We start from the raw sequence: 27,037 nt of genomic DNA, 5'->3' as shown, positions 1-27,037 counted from the left end.
CATGCGACATGATATGGCAACATTTAAAAGAACAAATGATGCCTCAGCCAAACAGAGAAGATTGGTTGAAAATCTCTAAGGGCTTCAAGGACTCTGTTGACTTTCCTAACTGCATAGGAGCTTTGGATGGCAAGCATTTCAGAGTAAAAAAGCCACCAAACTCTGGGTCACGTTATTTCAATTTTCATAAGTTTTTTTCCGTTGTTATTTTGGCATTGGTTGACACAGAATACCGATTTATTTATGCAGACATTGGGGCCTATGGTAGTGCCTCAGATGCCCGTATTTTCCGTTCATCAAGATTAGCCCAACGCCTGCAAGAAAATTCATTATTGATCCCCCCTCCAGTTGCCCTACCTGGTACATCTGGACCGTTGGCACCATATGTGATGGTAGCAGATGCAGGATTTGCATTATCCAAACATGTTATGCGACCATATCCAAGGAGATCCATTGATGACAGGAAACAGTACTTTAATAATCGGCTAACTAAAGCAAGACGTTATGTGGAGTGTGCATTTGGTATTTTAGCTAACAAATGGCGCATTTATCAGACAACGATTCAGTTGCAGCCAACCTTTGTCACATCTGTACTCAAGGCTACCATAGTGCTTCACAATTACTGTCGGATACATGAAGGAGGAACTTATGTGGATGATGAATTTCAGATAAACCATGTTGTTAATCCCACAGGTGAACCTATGTCTCATAATTCCGTGACATCTGGTTTACAAATTAGAAATTTATTTACTGATTACTTTAATTGTTTTGATGATACTAATAATAGTGATGATTGTTAAGATTGTGATGGTTTTGTGTTGATAAAAATATAAATTTTTTTTATTATAGGAACTTGGTTAAATTTTCTCAACATCTAAGAGCTTAAATCAAACTAGGATTAAAGGGCAAATGCGTTAATCATAAACTGACATTTCTGTTAGCAACATGGTTTTCTGAATGTTGTATGTATGTGTATGTACATTTCTGTGTTACTATCATGTTTTAGGAAACTTATTTTAAACTTACAACATTAATAATGTTAATCGTCTATTGAAAAAATGCAATATTATTAATAAATATCAATAATAAACATGTTTCTTTTCTTCAAAAACAGAATCTTTTATTAAGAATAAGCATATTAATCCATAAAGTAAGGATGTTATTTTTTCACATCCACATTAAAAATGTACATATTGTTCATCTTGTGTTAAATTTTTCTAAATGTAAATTTTGATGGTATTCTTCATAACATACAAAATATACTTTACATACAAGAGTAATTGTAAAGAAAATGTGTGCATTGCTTACAATGTTGAAAAATGTCGGCCAATAAAGTTGCTATCATGTTGGACATTGTCATAGACCAAAAAATTGTAAACTGTGTTTTCAGAATATTAGAAATAATCTAACCATCAAATTGGTTGGGTAAAAATGTGTTAATAAATTTCCAAAAATAAAGGCCATAAAACATATATGTGATCCGTCACTAAGTATAATCACACATGTTTTTAAAATCTTTTCAACTTTGAGTTAGCACATTTTTGGAAATCCCTCTTTTTTAACATTTTGACACATTCATCAGATTTGTTGTTTGATTGTTAAGATTAACAAAAATGTGCATCACAAGTCAACAAGATCTTCTAGTGAAGTAACCTGAGTGTTGCTGAGTATGTTGTTTTGTGTGGCCTCAGAAATGGTATTTTCAGGAATGGAAACAGTTGTTTGCTGAACAACATTCCTATTACTAGCTACAGTAGTGTGTGGAACAGTCTGTTGCATGCTGGTTTGTCCCAACACATTGCCTGTGGTTGAGTACACCTGTGGATCTACATGGGTAATTGGGTATTGTGTGTGTGTATGTTGTTGACCTTGAGGATAGTTGACTGATGTTTGTAAGTGTGGTGTAGGTAACATAGTTGAGATTGGATAATGAGGCATCATGAATGATTGTGGGTATGTTGAACCTGGAAACAAATTAGGTAAACCACCAATATTTGTGGGTTGAGTAAAGTAACTAGTAGTTTGAGTTGGTTGTAAATTCATATAGTTCATGGGTTGCTGAGAGGTAGCACTTTGTACTGTGCTTAAGGCACCAGTATTGGTTGCAACATACCCTTGTCTAATTGGTGTTGGGAATAACGTACTTGAAGCAATTGAAGGTTGTCCAGATTGTTGTAATAGTGGATTATTGACTATTACAGTTGCCATTGTTGTTTGTGTTGAAATTGTATTTTGATTGTCTGTTGTGTTTGGGACTGTATGTTGTTGCATAATGGTACGCCAATTTTCTATGGCCTCATACACTCTCACTGGTTCCTGTTCTGCCTGACTAGCTGACAGTAGGGTCAGCATAGCAGCTCTTACACGTTCCTGCCTATCTGAAGGAATTTTGGTTAAGCTAGTTGATAAAGAGCGACAAAAACGCTCGGCATCTGTTTCTGGAATTAAAGTGTTCATTATGTGAATAATGCGTGTGTCAATTATTTCCGGTAAGGATCTCATTTCCTCAGGTCTGCGGATTCTTCTTGCACGTAGAGGTTGTGGTGCAAAACGTGGAAGTACATTTGTTTGTGTTGCTTGTGTAGCTGGTGTGGTTGTTTGTTGCGTTGAAGAGCCTTGGGTGTTGGTTTGTGCACTCTCTGTCCCACCCTCATGTGATTCAGTTGCTGCATCTTGTTGAGTCTCAGGAATTTCAATGTCTTCTCTGCCAGGTTCTTGTTCTGATGCTGAGGTGGCTGTAGCAGAGGGACCTGCTGTTGGTTCATCATCTGATTCGTCAAGATTATCCTCCGTTCTATAAGAAATGAAAAAACATATTACAATCTTAACATTTATCTTTGTCCAATTATCTTCAGGGTTTTTTTTTTTTTCAGAAAAAAAAAAACTTACTGTGTAACTTCTAAGATGGGTGCTAGGAAGCTTATTTGTTCATAGTAGACATATCTGCGTTTGCGGCCTTGGCTGGATGAGGATGGCATAGGGTTGTACTCCCTTCGGTACTGATCACGGGCTGAACGCCAACGCCTTTTTACCAAGTCAACTGTGGAAAATTTACAAATATGTCACTTGCAACATTCTCCATAATTCTGCACACATTAATTTAAATAATGTTTGCGAAATTTAATATACAATTTAACACAATTATGTTGGTCAAATACTTAGGATGAAATATAATTTATTTAGATATTCATCATTCAAAAACATGTTTAGACATTCACACATAACCAAATAATATTTCTGAATAATTATATTTTAAGTAATTGTCATCTATATTTAAATTATAATTTGGTGTTTTTGCAATGACATTTGGCTATAAATTACTCGAAATATTATTTGATACATGTAGGTAATGATATTGACATGTCATTTTAAACAATTTTATTTTAAAAAAAAACAAAAACCAACATTTTCAAGTGTGATACTAAATTTAGACTAATACAACAGGGAATTTTAAAAAACATGACAGTTTAATCAGTTAATTAAGTAAATTCATGAAGAATTCCAAGTCAGATTACAAATTTAAGTATACTTCGATTTTTGACACTGATGAAAGTTTGGTGATACTATGAAAAAAGTGTACAGGAACTCAATATATTGAGTAGTACATAGACCAATTCTTCTCATAGGATTTTACACTAAAAGACAACATAACTATGCCAAAACAATCACAGTTTGAAAGTATGAACAAATCCAAATATAGATATTAAATAAATAACTATAAAAAAATACAACAACTTACCATATTTAGCACGCTTTGCAGGAGAACATCTAGACCATGCATTATTGGGGTACACTTCCTCAGCTACTTGATTCCAATGGCGATCAACTGTCAGTCGGTCATGGTAACCATCTACACGTGTATCCCATAATGGTGGGTGAGTCTCGACAGCTGTTATAAGTTTCTCCGTGTCCACCCGTGGTGCCATTATTATATTTCGAAGACGAAAGTTTGCTCAAAATAGATCTTGCAATACACAGAACTACAACTTCTTGCTTGCTCACTCCTTCTGCAAATGCACAGTTAGTTTTGTGCAAAAAAATATGTTAGCTACGCCACCTGAAAGTATTTCAGAGTGTAACAAACTTTCTAATTAAAACACGGACACGGACCACACGGATAGCATACGGAGGCCATCCGTATCACGTACGTGTAAACACGGACCCATAGGATTTAATGGATCCGTGAGGACGTGATGCCGGTGGAAAACGGACATGTCAGCGCTTTTTCGACACGCACAAACGTACGCACGGAACGGACACACGCTCCGTGCGCAAACACTGACGTGAGGCTTTTTAGATTAAAAATAGTATGTCAACATCAGCACGTGTCTCCGGTACGTGCAAAAAATGCCAAAAACGTACCGGAGGCACGGATGTGTGGCGCAGGCCTTACAAAGAGTTGTGCATATGTATCAAGACCACCCACATAACAATGCTGCATCTAAATTCCACTCATGCCCAATATGCTAAATACAACATACTGGTCTGATGAGAGGAAATACATAAATGAGCCATAATACTATCATTAAATGGGTTCTGAATGTTAATGTCGACTAGCTTTAGTTTGTGTTCTTCATGACATTTCTAAAATATTAGCCATTCTAATTTTACGCCTCTTCTTTTGATCAGTTTTGATGTTGCAGATTTTCTGTACTTGCATTTTTTTCATTCCATTGAATAATGAAGAAAGCACTAGCATTTAAAGAAAACCTGCCATTACAATTTAGCATGTTAAAGTAAATGTATGGCCTTAATGGAGCAGTTATATTGATTTACTGGATATCTTTAGTGAAGAAATCTGCATCCCGGTTGTTGTTTAATCCACATTTGAAGTTTGGGTGTATAAAGCTTACGGTGCATTGGGGTGGGACTGTGGGAAGGGTCTTCGGCTTTGTCCTGGTCTCTCCGCTCCCTCTGGTGCCTGTATGTGCCGTAGTGATGTGGCGGTCGCGCATGATCCAACACAAAGAGCTGGCTCCCTGTTGTGAATGATGGGAGCCAGGACACCAGTGAGCACCACTAAATTCTCTTAATGGCTCTCACAGAGCATAAACCAAAGTCCCGCCCACATGAACAAAATCCCACCCACTCCACATTTTAGGCTAGGTCCACATTTCCGTTGTTTTGCATCAGTCACATGCGTTGCTTGTGACTGATGCGTTGTACAACAGATGACAATAATTGGAGTTAGAAAGCGGATTCCGTTGTAAAAAGAGAGAGAACGATCAGCTGATCGCTCACAATAGCCGGCGGCCGGCTTCTGTGAGCGATCAGCTGATCTCCCGGCCGCCGGCTAATGAGAGCGATCAGCTGATCGTTCACAATAGCCGGACGCCGGCTTTTGCGAGCAATCAGATGATCTCCTGGCGGCCGGCTATTGTGAATAATCAGCTGACCGCTCTCATTAGCCGGCCGCCGGGTGATCAGCTGATCGCTCTTATTAGCCGGCTGCCGGGAGATCAGCTGATCGCTCTCAAAAGCCGGCGGCCGGGAGATCAGCTGATCACTCTCAAAAGCTGGCCGCCGGGAGATCAGCTGATCGCTCACAGAAGCTGGCCACCGGGTGATCAGCTGATCGCTCACAGAAGCCGGCGGCCGGGAGATCAGCTGATCGCTCACAGAAGCCGGCCGCCGGGTGATCAGCTAATTGCTCACAGAAGGCGGCTGCCGGGTGATCAGCTGATCGTTCGGCCGCCGAGAGAGAGCATGCACAGTAAAATCATAAGGATTCTGCTGCTCAAAAAACGTTACTCTCTGCGTTCCTGCTTCCCGACGATGATCAGTCGGGCGGAAGATGCAACGCGAGGGCATCAGTCACAATCCGCCGCTCATATATATGTCTATGGGAAACAACGGAATCTGCCAAACGAATTGCGCTGTTTATCAGAGCGGCGGATTGTGACTGATGCAAAACAACGGAAATGTGAACCTAGCCTTAATTGGCCTGTTGCAAGTGGGAGGGCTTTTACAGTGGGTGGGCGGGGTTTTGGTTACGCTAACATCATGTTTAATGTGTTCACATAGGGATCCATTTAAGATCTGAAACAGCTGGCTCTTTTTGGTGAGCAGAGCCAAGGAATCCAGATCCGGACACCACAAAGAGCCGGACTGCCCATCACTAATATGCCTCCATACTTATTGAATATTTTTGGGAAGGGCATTTCAATTTATTGCTGGAGATTCAGCTGCCTATAGATCTTCTTTTCCCATCCATACTGATTCCATGTTCTGTATAGCTCAAGCGACTGGATGAATAAAAAGTGGAGAAAAAAAGTTTAAAAAAACATTGTGAAATGGCACTTTTTTTTGCAATTTCACTGTACTTGGAATGTTTTCCCTGCTTTCCAGTAAAATTAATGGTTTCTTTCAAAGGTACAACTTGTCCAGAAAAAAAACAACCCCTCATATGGCTTTGTTGATGGAAAAATAAAAAAAAAATATGGCTTCTGGAAGAAGGCGGTAAAAAAAACAAAAACGGAAAATCGCCAGGTGGTGAATGGGTTGAAGTTACGACTGTCACTGTCCTCGCCATGGGTGGAAAAAGGAGGCACATAGAGATACCAGAGGCAGCGGAGCGGCCAGGACAGAGCCGATGACCCTACCTGAAGTCCCATCCTAATGAACCAAAAAGTTAGTACACCTAAACTTTAAATGTGGGTTAAAGAAAAAGTAGGAAGCAGATTTATTCACTTAGGGCTCGCTCACCCACCCCCGTATAATATGGACGAGTTTCATCAGATAGCACTCATCACTCCAATGTTATAGTATGGACCAGTGCCGATCACATCTTTATTTCTCATGCCAATTCGGCATGAGAAAGTGAATTGTACTGCCCCAGTGTGGTTAGAGTTTGCGTCGCCACCCACGGTGTGTGGTAAGGTGGAATACCACCGCTGCTGTTGGGAGCGCCCGGTGACGATGGAAGGGCAATCAGGTGTTTAACCCCTCCGTGGGTAGGGGGAAGTGCCCTGGGGCTTGGTGATGGTGAGTGGGGAGCACCGTTGGGGAGGAAAGGGTCACTGCGTACTCACTCAGTCCAATAACGCTGACACCGACAACTTGTAAACCGGAATTCTTAGCACCGCTGTAGCAGGGAGGGAGTACGCTGGGCTCCCGTGCCCGATGGTGTTGCTTGTTAGCCTGTGACCTTTTTCTTGGCACTTTCTTTACTGGATGGCCCCTGTAGTATAGAACTAGTCGGGTCCCGCTCACCCATATGGCTAATGGAGTGAGCTTGCTCTCAGGGTTCACGCTTGGGATTTTCTGGACTATGTATTGGGAAAGTCCTATCCCCCTCGTTGCGCTAGTACCCCGATTTTGGAGCAGGTGGAGGACGAATCGTGAAGTCTTCGCCCTCGTCGGGTAAATTACCAGGACGTTTGAAGCTACTTCCCAGCCTAGGGTCCACGTACACCGCCGTGCCCTGGCCCCTGCCCGGAGATGGCTCAAGGCCGCCGGCTGCCCTTCTCGGCAGTTCCATGCCCCTTGACACGATCCCCTGCGACCAGGGTTCCAGCTCCTACTAGGCCCAGACCAACGTCTGCCACCTAGTAACTGAGCAGCCCAGTTCCTAACCTCCTCCAACGAACGTGTGACCTCTCCTGTCGAGAGTCACCACTCAACTGAACTGCTCCTGACACTCCTGACCCTCCCTTACCAACCCCCCAAGTGGGCGGCCCTATTCCCTTCAGGCTTCCCATTGGTGTATCTAATGGGAGTGGTGCAGAGTGCTTCTAGGGTTTTCATTAGCTTGTTCTTAGCAACACCAAAGGCCAGGGACCCGTAACCAAGGAGGAGATGGACACCATGCAGAAGGGCAGATTGCACAATGTCCTGTGACGACCTGATAGGCCAGTGCGTCACAGAATCACTGCATGCTGCGATTTACTGTGTTTATTGGATCAGTATAACAGCGTAATTATCCTGGATTCGTGCATTCCTTAACCCCATAGCGACGGCCTAACGTCTCAAGACGTCGGAAAAACAGGGTACTTATTCTGTTCCGACGTCTTGAGACGTCAGGCCGGAAAAAGCTTGTAGCGCCCCCCAGTGACGAAAAATCTCGGGGGTTTCAGCTACCGGAGGTAGCTGAGACCCCCAAGATTATGAATCGGGGTGTTTTTTTTGGACCCCGTTAATACGATCACAACATTAAAAAAAAATAAATGGCCGGTAAAATTGATTTATTTCTCATCTGACGTGATCAAACATGTCAGATGAGAAATAAATATGAGCCCTTAGTGCCCCCAAAGCCCCCGGTACCGGAGAGTCCCCCCACCACCCCTACCCCCCCTCCGGAAAATCCAAGATGGCGCCGACGCGCGCTGAAAACTCCCGCCGCCGCCGGCTCTGCATTCATTTCCCTCCGATCTGAAATGATCACACATTTCAGATCGGAGGGAAATGTCCTCCCCCTGACCCCTCCTCCGGTCCACCGGAGATCTCTGGTCCCCGGAGCCCCCTCTGGTCTCCAGAGCCGCCTCCCCCCTCCCCCCTCCGGAGCGTGGAAGATGGCGGCCGCATTCATCCTGCACTTTCTGCCGCATGTGACACGTCACATGCGGCAGAAAGTTGTCCCCAGGTCCCGCCGTCGCCGTCGCCCCCAGCCCCCAGCCCCCAGCCCCCAGCCCCCAGCCCCCGGTTTTACGTTACCTGGCTGCTGGTGCTCCTGCTCCGGCCCCGCGATCACAGCACGCCGCCTCCTTCTTGAAAGCTGACGGCGCATGCGCAGACAGCGGCTGTCAGCTGGATCCCTGCAAGCAGGGATCCTGCTGACGTCGCTACTGCACAGGCTACTCCACTGTGGACCGGGGGAGGGTGAGTGCGGTAATCTGCAGTCACACTCCTCACATGGAGAGACTGCTGTTCTAGAAAATGGGGGGTACGTTCTGTGAGCGTGCCCCTCATATTCTAGAATGAGGTTACTGCAGGTCACTCTGCCCTAGGTTGGACCGGGGCAGTGTGAGTGCAGTATTCTCAGATTACTGCACCCACACTGCTCATGGAGAGCTTGCTCTTCCAGAAAATGGGGGATACGTTCCCTGAACGTGCCCCCCATATTCTAGAAGATCCAGAGTCGGCGTGGGACCTCCAAAATGGATTACAGCGACCGAAATTTATTTATTTTCAATAAATTGGTAAAAGAGGAATGTTTCGGGGAGTTTTTTTTTTCAAATAAATTTTTTTTTTGTCTTTATTTTTTTCTATTACTTGACTGGGTTAGTAATGTCGGGTATCTGTTCAGATGCCGTGACATCACTAACCCCAGGGCTTGATGCCAGGTGACATTACAGCTGGTATCAACCCCATATATTACCCCGTCTGCCACCGCACCAGGGCGCGGGATGAGCTGGAGCGAAGCGCCAGGATTGGCGCATCTAATGGATGCGCCACTTCTGGGGCGGCTGTGGCCTGCTATTTTTAGGCTGGGAAGAGTCCAATAACCATGGCTCTTCCCACCCTGAGAATACCAGACCCCAGCTGTCCGCTTCACCTTGGCTGGTGATCTAATTTGGGGGGGACCCCACGTTTTGTTTTTTTTTAAAAAAACGCCTGGGGAGCCCTCCAAATTGATCACCAGCCAAGGTGAAGCTGTCAGCTGTGGTTTGCAGGCTACAGCTGTCTGCTTTACCCTAGCTGGCTATCAAAAATAGGGGGGACCCCACGTCGTTTATTTTAATTATTAATTTTTTGGGGGGCTAAATACAAGGCTAGGCACCCTTTAGTGCCACATGAAAGGCACTAAAGGGCGCCAGCTTAGAATATGCAGGGGGTGGGACGTTATATTTGTTTGACATCTATCCATTCATCCATTGTAGCATTTTAGGCTGTGTGCCCACGATCAGGGTTTGCAGCGTTTTGGGCGCAGAGTGTTTTCCCTGCGTCCATAGCGCTGCGTTGTGCAGTAGAAGCACAGTGGAAGGATTTTTGGAGATCCCATGCCCACTGTGCTTCTCTTCTCCGCAGCATACACTGACCTGTGGTGCAGCTTCCCAAGCCTCCGCATGTCAATTTATGCTGCGGAGATGAGTGTTCTCTGCAGGTAGCATAGAGCTCCACAGCGGCCTGAACCCAAATCGTGGGCATGGGCAGCTGCGTTCTCCCGTGGACAACACTCACATCTCTGCAGGAAGGCTGACACTGTGTACTAGACGCCGTGTCGCTGGATCATGGCCACATAGCCTAAAAGTGAGACATTTGTTGCTACAGCAACATTTTTGTGAAGTACCTGTGGATTCAAAATGCTTACTATACTCCTGGATAAAATCCAGTTTCCAAAATGGGGTCACTTGTGGGGGGTTTCTAATGTATAGGTACCCAAGGGGCCCTGCAAATGTGACATGGTGCCCGCAATTTATCTCAACTTTTCCAGAATTCAAATGGTGCTCCTTCCATTCCAAGCCCTCCAATTTATCCAAACAGAAGTTTTTGGCCACATGTGGGGTATCCCTGTGCTCATAAGACATTGGATAAAAACCTGTTGGGTCCACGGTTTGTTGTTGTCTCTTGAAAAAGTGAGAAATTTGATGCTGAAGCAACATTTTTGTGAAAAAAATGAAAATTTTCAATATGGCAACCTAAGCTTATCAAATTCTGTGAAGTATTCGTGGATTCAAACTGCTCACTATACACCTAGATAAAAGCCTTGAGGTGTCTTGTTTCCAGAATGGAGTCACTTGTGGGGGACAGCCACTGTTTAGGCACCTCAAGGGCTCTCCAAATGCAACCTGGCGTCCGCTATTGATTCCAGCCAATTTTGCAGTCAAATGGCACTCCTTCCCTTCCGAGCCCTGCCATGCGCCCAAACAGTTGATTTCCACCACATATAAGATATCGCCAAACTCAGGAGAAATTGCACAATAAATGTTATGCTGAATTTTTTCCTTTTACTCTTGTAAAAAAAAAAGCTACCTGGTTGAAATAACAATTTTGTGGTAAAATTTATTTTTTTTTTTTCATGGCTCAACGTTATAAAATTCTGTGAAGCACCTGGGGGTTCAGGGTACTCACCAAACATCTAGATAAATTCCTTCAGGGGCCTAGTTTCCAAAATGGGGTCACTTGTGCGGGGTTTCTGCTGTTTAGGTACCTTAGGGGTCCTCCAAATGTGACATGGTGCCCGCAATCTTTTTCAGCCAAATTTCCTTTCCAAAATTCAAATATTGCTCCTTTCGTTCCAAGCCCTCCCATTTGTCCAAACAAAGGTTTCAGACCCCATGTGAGGTATCACCGCGCTCATAAAAAAGTGGTTAACAAACCTTGAGGTCAAATTTTTGGAATTACCTCTTGAAAAAGTGAGAAAATTGATGCTAAAGCAACATTTTTGAGAAAATTATTAAAATTTTCAATATGACAACGTAACGTTAACAAAATCTGTGAAGTACCTGTGGATCTAAAATGCTCACTATACCCCTAGATAGAAGCCTTGAGGGGTCTAGTTTCCAAAATGGTGTCACTTGTGAGGGGTTTCTTCTGTTTAGGTACCTTAGCGGACCTGTAAATGCAACATGGTGCCCGCAATCTATTTCAGCCAAATTTGCTTTCCAAAATTCAAATATTGCTCCTTCTGTTCCGAGCCCTCCCATTTGTCCAAACAGAGGTTTCTGACCACATGTGGGGTATCGGCGCGCTCATAAGAAAGTGGGGAACAAGTTTTGGGGTCCATTTTGTTGTGTTATTTCTTCTAAAAGTGAATAAATTTGGGTTAGAGCAACATTTTTAGGTAAAATTTAATTTTTGCTTTTTTTCATTCCACATTGCTTTTGTTCATGTGAAGCACCTGAAGGGTTAATAAACTTCTTGAATGTGGTTTTGAGTACTTTGGGGGGTGCAGTTTTTATAATGGTGTCACTTTTGGGTATTTTCTGTCATCTAGGCCTATTGAAGTCACTTCAAATGTGATGTGGTCCCTAAAAAACTGGTTTTGTAAATTTTGATGTAAAAATGAGAAATCGCTGATAAACTTTGAACCCCTCTAACGTCCTAACGAAAAAAAAATTTGTTCCCAAAATTATGCTGATGTAAAGTAGACATGTGGGAAATGTTATTTATTAACTATTTTGTGTCACAGAAATCTCTGGTTTAACGGTATAAAAATTCAAAAGTTGAAAATTGCAAAATTTTCAAAATTTTTGCCAATATTCAATTTTTTTCATAAATAAACGCAAAAAATATTGTCCTAAATTTGGTACTAACATGAAGTCCAATATGTGACGAAAAAACAATCTCAGAATCACCGGGATCCGTTGAAGCGTTCTAGAGTTATAACCTCATGAAGTGACACTGGTCAGAATTGCAAAATTTGGTCTGGTCATTAAGGTGAAAATTAGCTCCGTCACTAAAGGGTTAACCAAGAATCAGCAAAAACACTAGTGTATGCTCTCAGCAAGGCAAAAAAAAAGAATAAACAAATTAAAAGGTGCATTCTACATTTTTATTAATAAACTTCTGTTACACTTAGGGCCCTTTCACATTGTGTTATTACCTACGTTCACTGGTCCCGTCGGGGCCTTCGTCCAAATCCCCCTGCTAAACGGGCTTCGGATGCATGCGCCGATGGGGCCATTGACTGTAATGGAGCAGACAGAGTCAGCGTGTGCTCTGTTTTGCACCATTTTCGGGCGTATATGTGGCGCCCCAGGACCTGGTCGCCACAACAGCATTGCCCTCCCAAAGGGTTAATGCTGAGCCTGGAGGTAATTGGGAGATCTATTGGCCAGTAAGTTAACACTCAACACAATTCTCCCTCCGGCCAGCAGAGGGAGCTCTGAACCTGGAACTTCAGGGAGGATTCCTTAAGTCTGGCTGAAGGGAAGAAGTAGTGGTTAGTCTGGAGACAGGAGTGAAAGAGTGCAGACGCAGGGTAGTGCTGCCTTGTGAAACTGGGGCCTAGAGCTGGGATAGCTTGGCCCAGTGAAGCAAGGGGAGCAGAGAGGCACAGCAGAGACTCGGACATCGGAGTCTGTAGTTGCCAGGGCATAAAATCCATCCCTGGTAGCTGAATCCGGAGGGCAGGAGAGCTGCAAGCCCCCTGTCCCAGAAGCAATCTGAAGGTACAACTGCATCCCAAGGGCCTGGTGTGGACTCCAGCAGAGAAGCACCAGAGAGGGCCTGCGCAGTCTACCACACAGAAAAGGGGACGAACAACAAGTCCCAGCAGCAAGAGGGCAATTGCAAACCTAAAGTGCAGTGTCCTAAAACAGCAGAGAAAGATTAAGGAGTAGGCCTCATACTCAACTGGCCAAAGATCACCCCAGGCACTTCCAGGCCGGCCGGATCATCTTTACCATCTGTGACGGTCTCCCTGGACTAAGTTTCTGCCGAGTAAAAGAGGAGAAGGTAAAGAGACTACTGTTTGTGCCTGTTTCTTTCATTGCTTGTCGGCCCTGCACCGTGTTAGTCACACAGCACCATAGACTTCCACAAGCACCAACTGTACCTTGGGCATTGCTCCACCTGTGGGGAGCAGTACCACCATTGCTGCTATAACATCATCCCGGTGGCCTCACACAGCAGCGGCGGCTTAATAGCCGCAGACCACAGGTGGCGTCACGAATACAAACTTAAAGTCATCCGCCACATATTCAACTGACACCCACCAGGGCCACGGAGCCGGGCCCAGCCACCACTGACTACCACCGGACTAGTCCGGCCCGGCACCGGGTGTCCCATAGCCCTGGGGTGGGCGAGTCAACTTTTGGCGTCACGAACAGGATTTCGTGCCCGGTCACACCGGGTACTGTGCGCCTGCAGGAATTGTGCTTAAAAGACTGTGTACTGTCTGTAAACCGCCGCCGCCATTAGCCTCGCCGAGCGCAGGAAGAAGGGGGGCGTGCCTGAAAAAGAGCGCGAAGGGAGCGCGCCATCAGAGCAGAGCGCTGTTAACCCCGCGCGACCCAGAAGGAAATTTGAAAAGTGAACGGAGCCTGGTAAGGTTCACTAAGGGGGAGGAAGATGTCCGACTCAGAGGGAGAGCAGGTGGCTGCCATCGCCCAAGGCGCCGCAGCACCAGCAGAAGCAATCCCAGTCGCCGTCGCCCCAGCCCTCACTGTAGCGTCGGTAATGCCGATCACCATGCCGTACATACCGGGAGCAGAATGGCTGCCGCAGTACTCCGGGGAGTCCCATACCTTGAGTGACTTCAGGGAAAGCCTGCACAGCTTGTTCCGGGTGTATCCTCTGACTGAGAGCCAGAAGGTGGGCATAGTAATGGGACAGCTAGCCGGCGCAGCCCAGCGTGAAGCGAAGTCCTGGCCTGATACAGATAAAGGGACAGTAACCCAGATACTGGCCAAGCTAAAGAGTACGTTTGACACCCGCACCGCAGCAGAGATAAAGATGAGATTCTTTGGGTGCAAGCAGCGGGCCACAGACAGCATAAGGGACTATACCTTAAACTTGCAGGAGGCCCTGAAAGCAGTTAAACAGGTGGATCCAGAGAGTGTACGTGAAGAAGACAAACTCCTAACTGAGCAGTTCATAGAGGGGCTCCTGTCAGATGCCCACAGGACCCAGCTGCGTATCCTGGTCCTGCAGAACCCTGCTCTGGACTTTGCCAAGTTTAAGGACCAGGCCATCAGGGTACTGAGAGAATCTACACCGAATGACCCAGTACCCCTCCGGCCTCTTGCTATCACGTACCCCGGGGTGGTGCCTGCAACACGAGACACTGCAGGGGCTGAGGCGCAGTCCCTGGATAAGGATCCCACTGCAGAGCTCAGACAGCAGTTCCAGGAGCTGACCAAGACTGTGGCTGCCCTTGCCAAGACCGTGCAGTCTCTACAAATGACCCCCTCGCCTGCAAAAATCGAGTTGGCCTCCAGCCCAGATGACGTCCCATGGATGCGACAGAGGAGGATTCCGCCGACCCGAGGCAGAGACACAGACCAGTATGATTCAACAGGACAACCGATCTGCCGCCACTGCAACCAGGCGGGCCACATTGCACGACGCTGTCCTTTAAATGGGCTGAGCCTGGGGCCAGGAGCCAACCCCCAGGTGTAAGGAAGCCCGGCTCAAACCCCAGCCGCAGCAAGTATGTGGGAGGACGACCGGTCCTTCCCATTGTGCTGGATGGGATCCCTTTGAATGCCCTCCTGGATACGGGGTCCCAGGTAACAACCATCCCCCACAAACTGTACAAAAGATATTGGGCGGATTCAGACATTGACCATGGCCCAGATGATGATTTAACAATTGTGGCCAGTAATGGTCAGCCCTTACCTCAAATTGGGTACAAAGAAGTAACCATTAAAGTGGGGCGGGTGGAATTGCCATGTCAGGGGATGATAATTGTAGATATTGATCGCAAAGAATCTGACCCACTGCTAACCATTGGTACAAATGTGATAGAAAATTGTATTGCCGAAGTGATAATTTTGTTGCAACAGGCGTCTGAAACTGCCAGCTCCGGGCAGCAGCGTGCCCTACAGAGGGAGATCAGAGCCCTGATGAGGAGGCAGCAGGTAGAGCTGGCCGGAGGAGAAATTGGCAGTGTGAGGGTAAGTGACCCCCTCCCCATTGCAATACCCCCAAGAAGTGAAATGTTGATATGGTGTCGGGCAGCAATAGGCCTCAAGGGTCAGGATTACCATGCCTTGGTAGAACCGGTGTATTCAGACAGTAGGCCTGGAGTGCTGATAGCCAGAGGGGTAGCGGACGTCCGCAAGGGGAGAGTGCCCGTCCGTGTCTTGAATTGTGGGGAGGAGGAGGCCAAATTGCCCCGGTACGCCACTGTAGCAAAACTGTACACTGTCAGCAACAATACCATTAAAGCAGTGGAACCCTTGATCCCGTCCGACCAGGCGGAAGACAATGGCTCCAAGGGGCAGCCGGAAGACTGGTGCCAAAAATTACATGTAGGCACCGACTCCACCCCCTCGCACCAAAAGCATGGGGTTTACCGGGTGGTACAGGAGTACGAGCGGGTCTTCAGCAAACACCCCCTAGATTTTGGGCAGGTGAAAGGGGTTAAACATCAAATCCCCACGGGTGATCATCATCCCATTAAAGAGAGATACCGCCCTGTACCCCCAGCACAGTATCAGCGTGCCAAAGAAATGTTACGGGAAATGAAGGAGGCTGGGGTTATCAGAGATAGTTGTAGCCCCTGGGCAGCTCCACTAGTGCTCGTAAAGAAAAAAGATGGTACGATGAGAATGTGTGTAGATTACAGGCAAATTAACCGCATTACACATAAAGATGCTTATCCACTGCCCAGAATAGAGGAGTCACTAACAGCCTTAAAGTCAGCTAACTATTTCTCCACCTTGGATCTCACCAGTGGGTATTGGCAGGTTCCCGTGGCAGAGGCGGACAAGGAGAAGACTGCATTCACGACACCAATGGGCCTCTGTGAGTTCAATTGTATGCCATTCGGGCTCTGCAACGCCCCAGGGACATTCCAAAGGTTGATGGAGTGCTGCTTGGGCCACCACAACTTTGAAACCGTGCTGTTGTACCTGGATGACGTCATAGTCTACTCCAAGACTTATGAGGACCACCTGAAGCACTTAGCAGAAGTGTTTGAGTCCTTGTCGAAATATGGCCTGAAGATCAAGCCGTCCAAATGTCACCTCTTGAAGCCAAAGGTACAGTACCTGGGTCATGTGGTCAGCGCAGAAGGTGTGGCACCTGATCCGGAGAAAGTCACTGTAATCAAGGACTGGCCAAGACCCACCACAGTGAAGGAGGTGCGGCAGTTCCTTGGACTGGTGGGCTACTACCGAAGGTTCATTGATGGTTTCACCAAGATAGCAGCGCCCCTTCAAGATCTCCTGGTGGGCCAGCCAAAGCAGGCTAAGAAGCAGAGCCCTCCATTTGAATGGAGCAGCCAACTGGAAACATCCTTTGTCCGGCTGAAAGGGGCTCTCACGGGAGAAGAAATTCTGGCCTACCCTGACTACAGCCAACCGTTTGTACTGTATACAGACGCCAGCAACGTGGGACTGGGAGCAGTTCTGTCCCAGGTACAGGGAGGCAGAGAGAGGGTGATAGCGTACGCCAGTAGGAAGCTTCGGCCCACAGAAAGGAATCCAGAAAACTACAGTTCCTTCAAGCTGGAGTTCCTCGCTATTGTTTGGGCAGTGACTGAACGCTTCAAGCACTATCTGGCATCGGCCAAGTTCACCATCTTCACGGACAACAATCCGTTGACACACCTGGCAACAGCCAAGTTAGGTGCGATGGAACAGCGATGGATGGCCCGGCTGTCTAACTTTGACTTTACCATCAAGTATCGGGCTGGCAAGAAGAATAACAATGCTGATGCGCTGTCCAGAATGCCTCACTTACCCGAGTCTGGAGAAGACCTGGATGAACTCGAAGAGATAGAGTTACCGGCTTTCCATCACCAAGGTGTTTCCCAGTGTGAGCATGCTGTGGGAGTGAAGCGCTCAAGCCAGCACGAGGTCTCGGTCAACCCATTACTCCACCATAATTGGGAAGAAACACAGAATGGTGACCCAGCCGTGCGATTGGTCAAAGAGAAGCTAGCGCAAGCTGAGACCCATCTTGGCCCAGACGCTCCAGAGGAAGCCCAGCAGCTGTGGAAGGAGAGGGGACGACTGTTCACCTACCAAGGCAAGCTCTGCAAGAGATATGTCAACTGGCGAACAAATGAACTTGTCTGGCAGATAGTGGTTCCGCAGAGGGATGCTCCAATGGTCCTAGCAGCGTATCATGATAACGCAGGACACTTCGGGTGGAAGAAGTTGGAGGCCCTACTCCGTGATCGGTTCTATTGGGTGCACATGAGAAAGATGATCGAGAAGTGGTGCCGAGACTGTGGCCCGTGTAACCTGAGGCGGAAGGATGATGCCAGCCAAAGGTCTCCCCTACAGCCAATTGTCACGAAGCAGCCCCTGGAGTTGGTGGCCCTGGACCACGTGAAGCTAACACCAAGCCGGTCAGGCTATGTGTACGCCCTCACCATTGTGGACCATTACTCTCGTTTCCTGGTAGTAGTGCCTGTGAAGGACCAGACAGCCAGGACAGCAGCTAGAGCGTTCCAGGCATCCTTTTGTCGACCTCACGGCTATCCGGAAAGGGTACTGACTGATCAGGGTCCTGCATTCGAGGCTGAAGTGTTCCAAGAGTTCTGTAACATGTACGGTTGTAAGAAAATCCGAACCACACCGTACCACCCCCAAACCAATGGACTGTGCGAGAAAATGAACCATGTGGTTATTGATATGCTGAAGACCCTACCGCTGGAGGAAAGGAACCAATGGCCAGAAAAGTTGCCAGATCTGGTAGACCTGTACAACCATATCCCAGTGAATTCGACCAACTGCAGCCCCGCTTACCTGATGCGAGCCAGGCCTGGCAAGTTGCCTGTAGACTTTGAGATGGGGACTGTGTCGCCTGAGGCGGTTCAAGAAATAGAGGATTGGGATACAGAACGGCAGCAGCGGTACCGTAAGGTCCAGGAGTGCGTAGAGAGGAGCCTGTCTCAAGCAAGAACGAGACAAGAGCAGCATTACAATCAAACAGCCCCAGCAACTCCCTTAGCACCTGGAGAACAAGTCCTCAAGAAGAAGCGGAGGACGCATAAATTGGATGATCAGTGGGAAAACGAGCCCTACACCATTATCCCCTCCAACTTTGACAATAGTAAGGTATGCCTCATAAGCAAGGATGAAGGCAAGACCTATCAAGCAATTTCCCGAGACCGCCTGAAAGCGTGCCCTGAACGGTGCAGAATCCAAAGAGAAATGGAAGGAGTACAAGGAAGTCCCCAAAGTCAAGAGAAAGAAGGGGAGATGATTCAAACCATCCTTGGAAAGTTCCCCAAAACTTGGACCCGAATAAACAATGCTATAGTGGTACCAGTTTTGACGTTTCCGCAGTTGGTCGAGCCAGAAACAGAAGAGGTTCCGGATCCACCTAAAGAACCGTCCGCGCCAGCACGAGATGACACGCCAGCAGTGGAACAGGAGGATCAACCCCCTGTCAGTGGTGAACCTGTCATACCCTTGGCGACTCTTAGCCCACAAAGGCAACCATCACGCTTACCTATTGGGGTTAGGCCCACCTGTAGTGCTGAGATAGAAGACGCACCACGTAGTCAGGGGCAAACACCAGAGCTACGTAGGTCCCAGCGCAGCACTCGGGGACAACCCCCTCCAAGGTATAGAGAGTCAACTGTATAAGGGAAAAAGAAGGAGTATTTATTAGAATGTACATAGTTATGCAAAATGTCTGTAAGGTTGTGTACAAAATGTTTTTCTTTTCTTTGATTGCGAAAATGGACAATTGGGCCACTGGACTATGGGTGGCCAACACCTAAATTGTTCATAGTTAGCACCAGTGTGCTCGACACCCCTGAAGAAAAACCCGTCCGGCGTGCATAGAGTGGGGTCATCAATGCTCTGACGCACGCCCAGAGCCTACGTTGGGGGTTTGATCGCGGCGGGTCCCCCATGGAGCAGTGTAATGGACACCCGGCAGGGAGCCACACTGGACTCTTATAGTAATGTTTAAGTTTGTAACGTTAAAGTATTTGCGCCTCCCATAATGGGATGAAATGTTCTAACATGTCATGTTTGTTTCTACAGTCCGGGAGTACTGAATTTAACTAAGGGGGAGTGTGGCGCCCCAGGACCTGGTCGCCACAACAGCATTGCCCTCCCAAAGGGTTAATGCTGAGCCTGGAGGTAATTGGGAGATCTATTGGCCAGTAAGTTAACACTCAACACAATTCTCCCTCCGGCCAGCAGAGGGAGCTCTGAACCTGGAACTTCAGGGAGGATTCCTTAAGTCTGGCTGAAGGGAGGAAGTAGTGGTTAGTCTGGAGACAGGAGTGAAAGAGTGCAGACGCAGGGTAGTGCTGCCTTGTGAAACTGGGGCCTAGAGCTGGGATAGCTTGGCCCAGTGAAGCAAGGGGAGCAGAGAGGCACAGCAGAGACTCGGACATCGGAGTCTGTAGTTGCCAGGGCATAAAATCCATCCCTGGTAGCTGAATCCGGAGGGCAGGAGAGCTGCAAGCCCCCTGTCCCAGAAGCAATCTGAAGGTACAACTGCATCCCAAGGGCCTGGTGTGGACTCCAGCAGAGAAGCACCAGAGAGGGCCTGCGCAGTCTACCACACAGAAAAGGGGACGAACAACAAGTCCCAGCAGCAAGAGGGCAATTGCAAACCTAAAGTGCAGTGTCCTAAAACAGCAGAGAAAGATTAAGGAGTAGGCCTCATACTCAACTGGCCAAAGATCACCCCAGGCACTTCCAGGCCGGCCGGATCATCTTTACCATCTGTGACGGTCTCCCTGGACTAAGTTTCTGCCGAGTAAAAGAGGAGAAGGTAAAGAGACTACTGTTTGTGCCTGTTTCTTTCATTGCTTGTCGGCCCTGCACCGTGTTAGTCACACAGCACCATAGACTTCCACAAGCACCAACTGTACCTTGGGCATTGCTCCACCTGTGGGGAGCAGTACCACCATTGCTGCTATAACATCATCCCGGTGGCCTCACACAGCAGCGGCGGCTTAATAGCCGCAGACCACAGGTGGCGTCACGAATACAAACTTAAAGTCATCCGCCACATATTCAACTGACACCCACCAGGGCCACGGAGCCGGGCCCAGCCACCACTGACTACCACCGGACTAGTCCGGCCCGGCACCGGGTGTCCCATAGCCCTGGGGTGGGCGAGTCATATACGCTTTCTGCAGGTGGACACCCAGGCGCAGTCCACTACAACTGGGTGTCTGCCTACAGAAAGCATATACACCCGAAAATGGTGCAAGACACAGCACACGGTGACTCCATCTGCTCCATTATAGTCAATGGCCCCGTCGTCGCATATGTTCGAAAACTGTTTTGTAAGGGGTTTTGGACGGAAGCCCCAATGGGACCAGTGGACGTAGGTAATATCACAATGTTAAAGCGGCCTTAGCTATAATAGGTTTCTTAGTTTGTATATTTATGATTTCATATTTTGTATAAATATTATTTTCATTCATTTAATATTAATGGGTACAAATGATCATCTTAATTTCTCCTGGACGTATTTAGCAAATAATCTGGTAATCACACGTCATGGCATTGGTGAATTGTTAGGAAACATTCAGTAAGTACCAGTGAGGTTGGCAGAATTCCCAGACGGTTACTATAGCAACAATGGCTCAGGGTCGAAATGTAAACACCCAATGCCAAAGAAAAAAAAATATATCAATCACAAGCAAATGTGAGAGTCATAGAACGTGAGCAACAGCTGGCCTCTTCTGAGGAGCCACCATGTAAACACCCGCTGGATCCAAGCCTTCCCTTCTGGGACATCATTGCCCTGTGTGACACAGCGTGACCCTCTTCACCAACAGAATGAATAATTAAACAGATGGGGCTGGCTAATTATTTGCATAATTTTGGAATAACAGTAAAATAATGACATGGAATAATAAAAATATTCTGAAATAATAATGACTTTTCTCCCTAAAGACTAAAAGTTACCGTATTTATTGTAAAAAATTATCGTGAACGTCGAAAAAGTTCTAATAAGAATGGTAAAAAAAAAATAAAATAAAATACGATTTAAAGGGAATCTGTCAACAGATTTGGCCCCTATAACCTGCGGCCAACACCAGTGGGCTCTTATATACAGCATTCTAGCATACTGTATATAAGAGTCCAGGCTGCACTGTATAACGTAAAAATCACTTTATAATACCTGAGGGCTGGTGTTTACTGGTCGGATGGGTGTCTCTGTTCTCTGGTACCGGCGCCTCCTCTTTCGGTAACAGGTAACAGGTACTTCAATATGGTTCTGCTTTTAATGAATTTAGGAGTCCGCATGTACAATGTAAATATTAAATATAGAGTAGGATCCCCCTATTGAGATTTGCCGTGACGTGGTAGGGGTGGCTCAAAAAATGGATCAATTATTATTAAAAATCTTATTTTGCATTATAGTACAGTTGGAATAATATGTGAATTTTCACTTTTAATTGTTTGCATGCCATTTTCAAGCAGGGCTGGCTCCCCCCTTTTATGTTGCCACCTGTATATACAGTATATATATTTGCTCTGCATGCCACTATTTTTGATTTAAAATGAAACAACTGAGATACAATTGAAGTATAGATTAACAGGTTTAAAGAGTTGGTCCAATGGCAAATGTAAATTTAATTTAAATCCCTATCTATTTGATGCTATAATGGAAGGTACTTTCTAGTATACTTCTGTGGGGTCCCCAGAGATTTCACAGCGGGGTTCTGTTGCTGCAGGAGGGGAACAGGCAGGTGAGATTGGGGCCAGTCCAGGAGCGGAAGTGCTCCCAGGTAAGATCTCGGTGCATGGTTCCCCCACAACCGGGGTGTCAGGAAGCCAGGTAGGTCTGCCTGAACCGGCGACTTGGTCAGGAACGGAGGAGGAGCAGGCACGACCCACGGTCGCAGCGGCTGTGGCCGCTGTCACCCGCAGTGGGAGTGCTGGAAGCCAAGGGGCCTCCCGGAGGTCCGATAGCTCTTCCCCTTCTGACCAAGTGGCAGCCGAGTCAGGTGGAGGCCAGGACACAGGTCCCGGGGTACTGACTGAAGATGTGACAGTCTCGTCGATTCTGGCCACATCTAGTCAGGGGTTTCAGGCAGCGTTAGAAGCTGACGACAGCCTGAAAGCTCTTAAGGAGCAGGCGGCACAGCCTCCCTCGGACTCGGACCCGGAGCGAGTGGTCTGGGACCAAGGACGGCTGTACCGGGCCACGGTCCAGCAGGGTTCACCGGAGGCGTGGCCCAGGGACCGACAGTTGGTGGTACCCTATCCGTTCCGGACGGAGTTGTTGCGGATCGCACATGAGATTCCGATGGCCGGACACCTAGGGATCGCTAAGACCAAGGCCAGGTTAAACCAGCATTTCTACTGGCCAAAAATGGGGGCCGATGTGGCTGCCTACTGCCGTTCGTGTGAAACCTGTCAGAGAGTGGGGAAGGCGGGGCCACGCCCCAAAGCCCCACTGGTATCTCTGCCAATCATCGATGAGCCTTTCAGGAGGGTGGCTGTGGATCTGGTCGGCCCGCTGGCCATCCCCAGCAGCTCCGGGAAACGCTTCATACTGACGGTAGTGGACTATGCCACCCGGTACCCAGAAGCAGTGGCCTTGTCGTCCATTCGGGCTGACAAGGTGGCCACCGCATTGCTGGAGATTTTCTCCCGAGTGGGTTTTCCCCAGGAAATGCTCACTGACCGGGGGACCCAATTCATGTCCCAGCTGATGGAGGCCCTCTGTAAGCAAGTCCAGGTGCGACATCTGGTGGCCAGCCCGTACCATCCACAGACTAATGGCCTGTGCGAGCGGTTCAATGGCACCTTAAAGCAGATGCTTAAGATGTTGGTCGACTCCCATGGGCGTGACTGGGAGCGGTATCTCCCACACCTGTTATTTGCTTACCGGGAGGTTCCACAGGCCTCAACAGGATTCTCACCGTTTGAGCTCCTGTACGGGCGACGTGTGCGGGGCCCCCTGGCTCTGGTGAAAGAGGCTTGGGAAGGGGATTTGGCCACCCCTGGAGTGTCGGTTATCGAGTATGTCATGCGCTTCCGGGACAAAATGCAGGCCTTGACGCAACTGGTACACGACAATATGGCTCAAGCCCAGGCCGATCAGAAGCGTTGGTACGACCAGAACGCTTGTGAGAGGACCTACCAAGTGGGTCAAAGGGTGTGGGTACTGGTCCCCGTACCACAGGACAAGCTTCAGGCAGCCTGGGAAGGCCCATACCTCGTGTACCAGCAGCTCAACCCTGTAACGTACCTGGTCACCCTGGACCCTGCCCGTGGAAGGCGGAAGCCCTTCCATGTGAACATGATGAAGGCACATCATGAGCGGGAGGCATGTGCGCTCCCCGTGTGCAACCTGCCCGAGGAGGGAGAAGCGGAAACCCTCTTGGATATGCTAGCCCAGGTTAGGGCAGGCGGATCCATTGAGGATGTGGAGGTTGGCCACCAGCTCTTGGAAGACCAACGGTCCCAGCTGTGGGCCACCCTCCTCCCCTTCCGGGGGTTGTTTACCAACCAGCCCGGAAGGACTGACTTGGCTGTCCATCACGTGGACACTGGGGATCATCCCCCGATCCGGCGTTCAGCATATCGGGTCTCCCTGGAGGTGCAGCAACACATGCGCCAGGAGATTGACGAGATGCTGAAGCTGGGGGTGATCCAGGCATCCAACAGCGCTTGGGCCTCGCCTGTAGTCCTCGTCCCTAAGAAGGACCGAACCACTCGGTTCTGCGTGGACTACAGGGGGCTCAATGCGGTCACGGTCGCCGATGCGTACCCAATGCCACGCATCGATGACCTGCTCGATCAGTTGGCCGGGGCTCAGTACCTGACCATCATGGATCTGAGCCGGGGATATTGGCAGATCCCCCTGACTCGCAAGGCCAGGGAACGCTCTGCCTTTATTACCCCATTTGGACTGTACGAGTCCACGGTGATGCCATTCGGGATGAGGAATGCCCCTGCCACTTTCCAGCGGATGGTCAACACCCTGCTCAAGGGACTTGAAGGGTACGCGGCCGCGTACCTGGATGACATTGCCGTCTTCAGTCCCACCTGGGAGGACCACCTAGAGCATCTAGCACAGGTGCTCAGGCGGATCCACCGGGCAGGTATGACCATCAAGCCGGGGAAGTGTCAGCTGGCCATGAGCGAGGTCCAGTACCTCGGTCACCGGGTAGGTGGGAGAACACTGAAGCCCGAGCCTGAGAAAGTGGAAGCCATCGCATCCTGGCCCACCCCCAGGACCAAGAAGCAGGTGATGTCCTTCTTGGGGACCGCTGGGTACTATAGGAGGTTTGTTCCATGCTATAGTAGCCTGGCAAAGCCCTTGACGGACCTCACCAAGAAGAAGCTGCCCTCTGCAGTCGATTGGACAATGGACTGCGAGACAGCCTTCCGGGCCCTAAAGGACGCCCTGTCCAGCCCGCCCGTGCTACAGGCAGCCGACTTCACGCGGCCGTTTGTAGTACAGACCGACGCCAGTGACTTCGGCCTCGGTGCGGTGCTCAGCCAGGTGGACTCTGCGAGCCAAGAGCACCCAGTCTTGTACCTGAGCAGGAAGCTGTTACCAAGGGAAGTTGCCTATTCCACGATGGAGAAGGAGTGCCTGGCCATAGTGTGGGCCCTGCAGCGTCTGCAACCCTATCTATACGGGCGCCACTTCATCGTGGAGACGGACCACAATCCCCTCAGCTGGTTGCACACCGTCTCTGGGACGAATGGGCGATTGTTGCGATGGAGCCTTGCGCTCCAGCAATACAACTTCACCATTCGCCACAAAAGGGGCCGTGACCACGGTAACGCAGACGGGCTGTCCCGACAAGGAGAGGTCGCGGACGGGCGCACGGGGGAACACCGGAGTGTGCTGCCCCCTAGCGCCCTCAAAAGGGGGGAGGTGTGAGGCAAATCCCGGGATATGAAGATGAATTATGACTCCAGTCATAATCCCTCATCACTCCCTGGCAGTGCCCCCTCCCTTCTTGTTCTCAGTGTTCCACTTACACCTCCATGGCCATGTCCTGTGATATGGAAATTAGGTGGCTTGGGGACAATGGACACAGGATGACTCCCTGCCGTGCCGTGACCCTGTAGTGGGGGCTGCTAGCTAGTTAGCAAGGCTATGGAAATAGCCAGACAGAACGACTCCAGTAAAAAATGGTTCATATCTCGCAAGCCATATTTCCGATAAATATGGCAACCATAAAAATGGTGTCTCCGCATGCGGACGATGCCGGCACACCCTTTTTATGGGAGCAGGACATTGGGAAATGCCCCAGGCGTGATATCAGCCAATGGGGAACTGGCAGACAGGTCATGAGTCCCCTCGTTCTGTAGCTAAATTCATAACTGTCACAATGAGAGCATTGGCGTCCGCCTACGACGCTCCCAGGCAAAGTTATGGCCCATATTCCATGTTGTGGATTGTCCATAACTCAAGCCAGGGGTGGAGCAGTGCTCCCTCTGAGGTCACTAAGGTAGGAGGGGACCTGGAGTTGCCCAGGTTGATAACCCTACTTCGGCCATTTTCCAGTGTTCTTTTCGCTGGGGGCACGTGTAGGAAACATCTGTGGGAAGGATCCTAGAAACCTGGGTACAGCGCCCCCCTGTGGCCAGACGCAACAAGGTAACTGCTGGAACTGTGTATGCCTGTTTGTAACCCATGCTTTGATTGTAACTGTACTCTGACATATGTATATTCTGTAGATTCCCTATTGTATATATTGTAGTTTCTAGTGTGCGTTAGGCTGATTAAATTATATAATTAATCTTGGGCTGTTCTGTTATCTCGATCTTGAATCCCACGTCTGTGTGTTCGGCTAATAGTTACCGTGAAGCGGTTGGTGGCAGCGAGTTTGTGCCAAGGATTATTGTGGGGAGGCCAGTGAGATTCGGGGAGATTTTATATATTCCGCCCGCGGAGGTCGGGGGAATATATACCCTACTCTCACCGGGGACCCTTCAATAATCGGCATAAGTAGTATAGCGGCCTCCTTGCTTATTGTCGGGCAATTCCATAATTGGCCTGACTATAAGAGGGGCGCTAGAGAGCGCGTCACGTGCTCTGTCTGTCGGTCGGGAGGTATAAAGGAGGGGTGACCCCCACTTGTTACCCCCCGATTGTGACGTACTGGTAGCCAGCGCGGGGGATTTCTGAGTGACCCCCCCGGTGGTTTGTGACATATTGGTGGCATAGCGGTGGGATCGAGATAATAGTGTGTGTGAGTGTGAGACCCATACTCCCAGACACTAAAGACTGCCTGCAGCAGCTGTGGCTGCTGGGGTCTTCAGACTAGCTCAACACTAGAGTGTCAGAGTGCAGATACTGTAAGGTGTGTGGAGGCATCGGGTGTCAGTTCTGTGTCAGTGACCAAAAGTCTGCAAGAATGGCTGATGGCACCAGGAGCAGAGCTATGCAACTGGCCAATGCTAAAGCAGGAGCCGAAGAGAGGGAGGACGGTGCTGTGGACAGTAATGAGGAGGTTGCCCACGAGTCCTCCAGGAGCTCGACGCCAGAAAACAGCTCTGCAGAGGACATTGCACAACCTGGC

General features: G+C 48.5%; 1 protein-coding gene across 1 annotated transcript in view; it reads right to left on the bottom strand.

Moving 5' to 3' along the window:
* LOC142312626 (uncharacterized) overlaps positions 1–27,037 on the bottom strand; it is a 53,685-nt gene that overhangs the window by 1,255 nt on the left and 25,393 nt on the right. The window contains exons 3-4 of the mRNA XM_075351622.1: positions 2,890–3,040; positions 1,803–2,794 (exon numbers count right to left, since the gene is read on the bottom strand). Of these exons, the coding sequence (XP_075207737.1) occupies positions 1,803–2,794; positions 2,890–3,040 (1,143 nt within the window). The remainder of the gene's footprint in view (positions 1–1,802; positions 2,795–2,889; positions 3,041–27,037) is intronic.

The sequence above is a fragment of the Anomaloglossus baeobatrachus genome, chromosome 5 (genome assembly GCF_048569485.1).
Source record: "Anomaloglossus baeobatrachus isolate aAnoBae1 chromosome 5, aAnoBae1.hap1, whole genome shotgun sequence".
NCBI classification, from domain to species: Eukaryota; Metazoa; Chordata; class Amphibia; order Anura; family Aromobatidae; genus Anomaloglossus; species Anomaloglossus baeobatrachus.
Note: the sequence above shows the minus strand (reverse complement) of the source record. Positions and strands in the feature narration are given on the sequence as shown.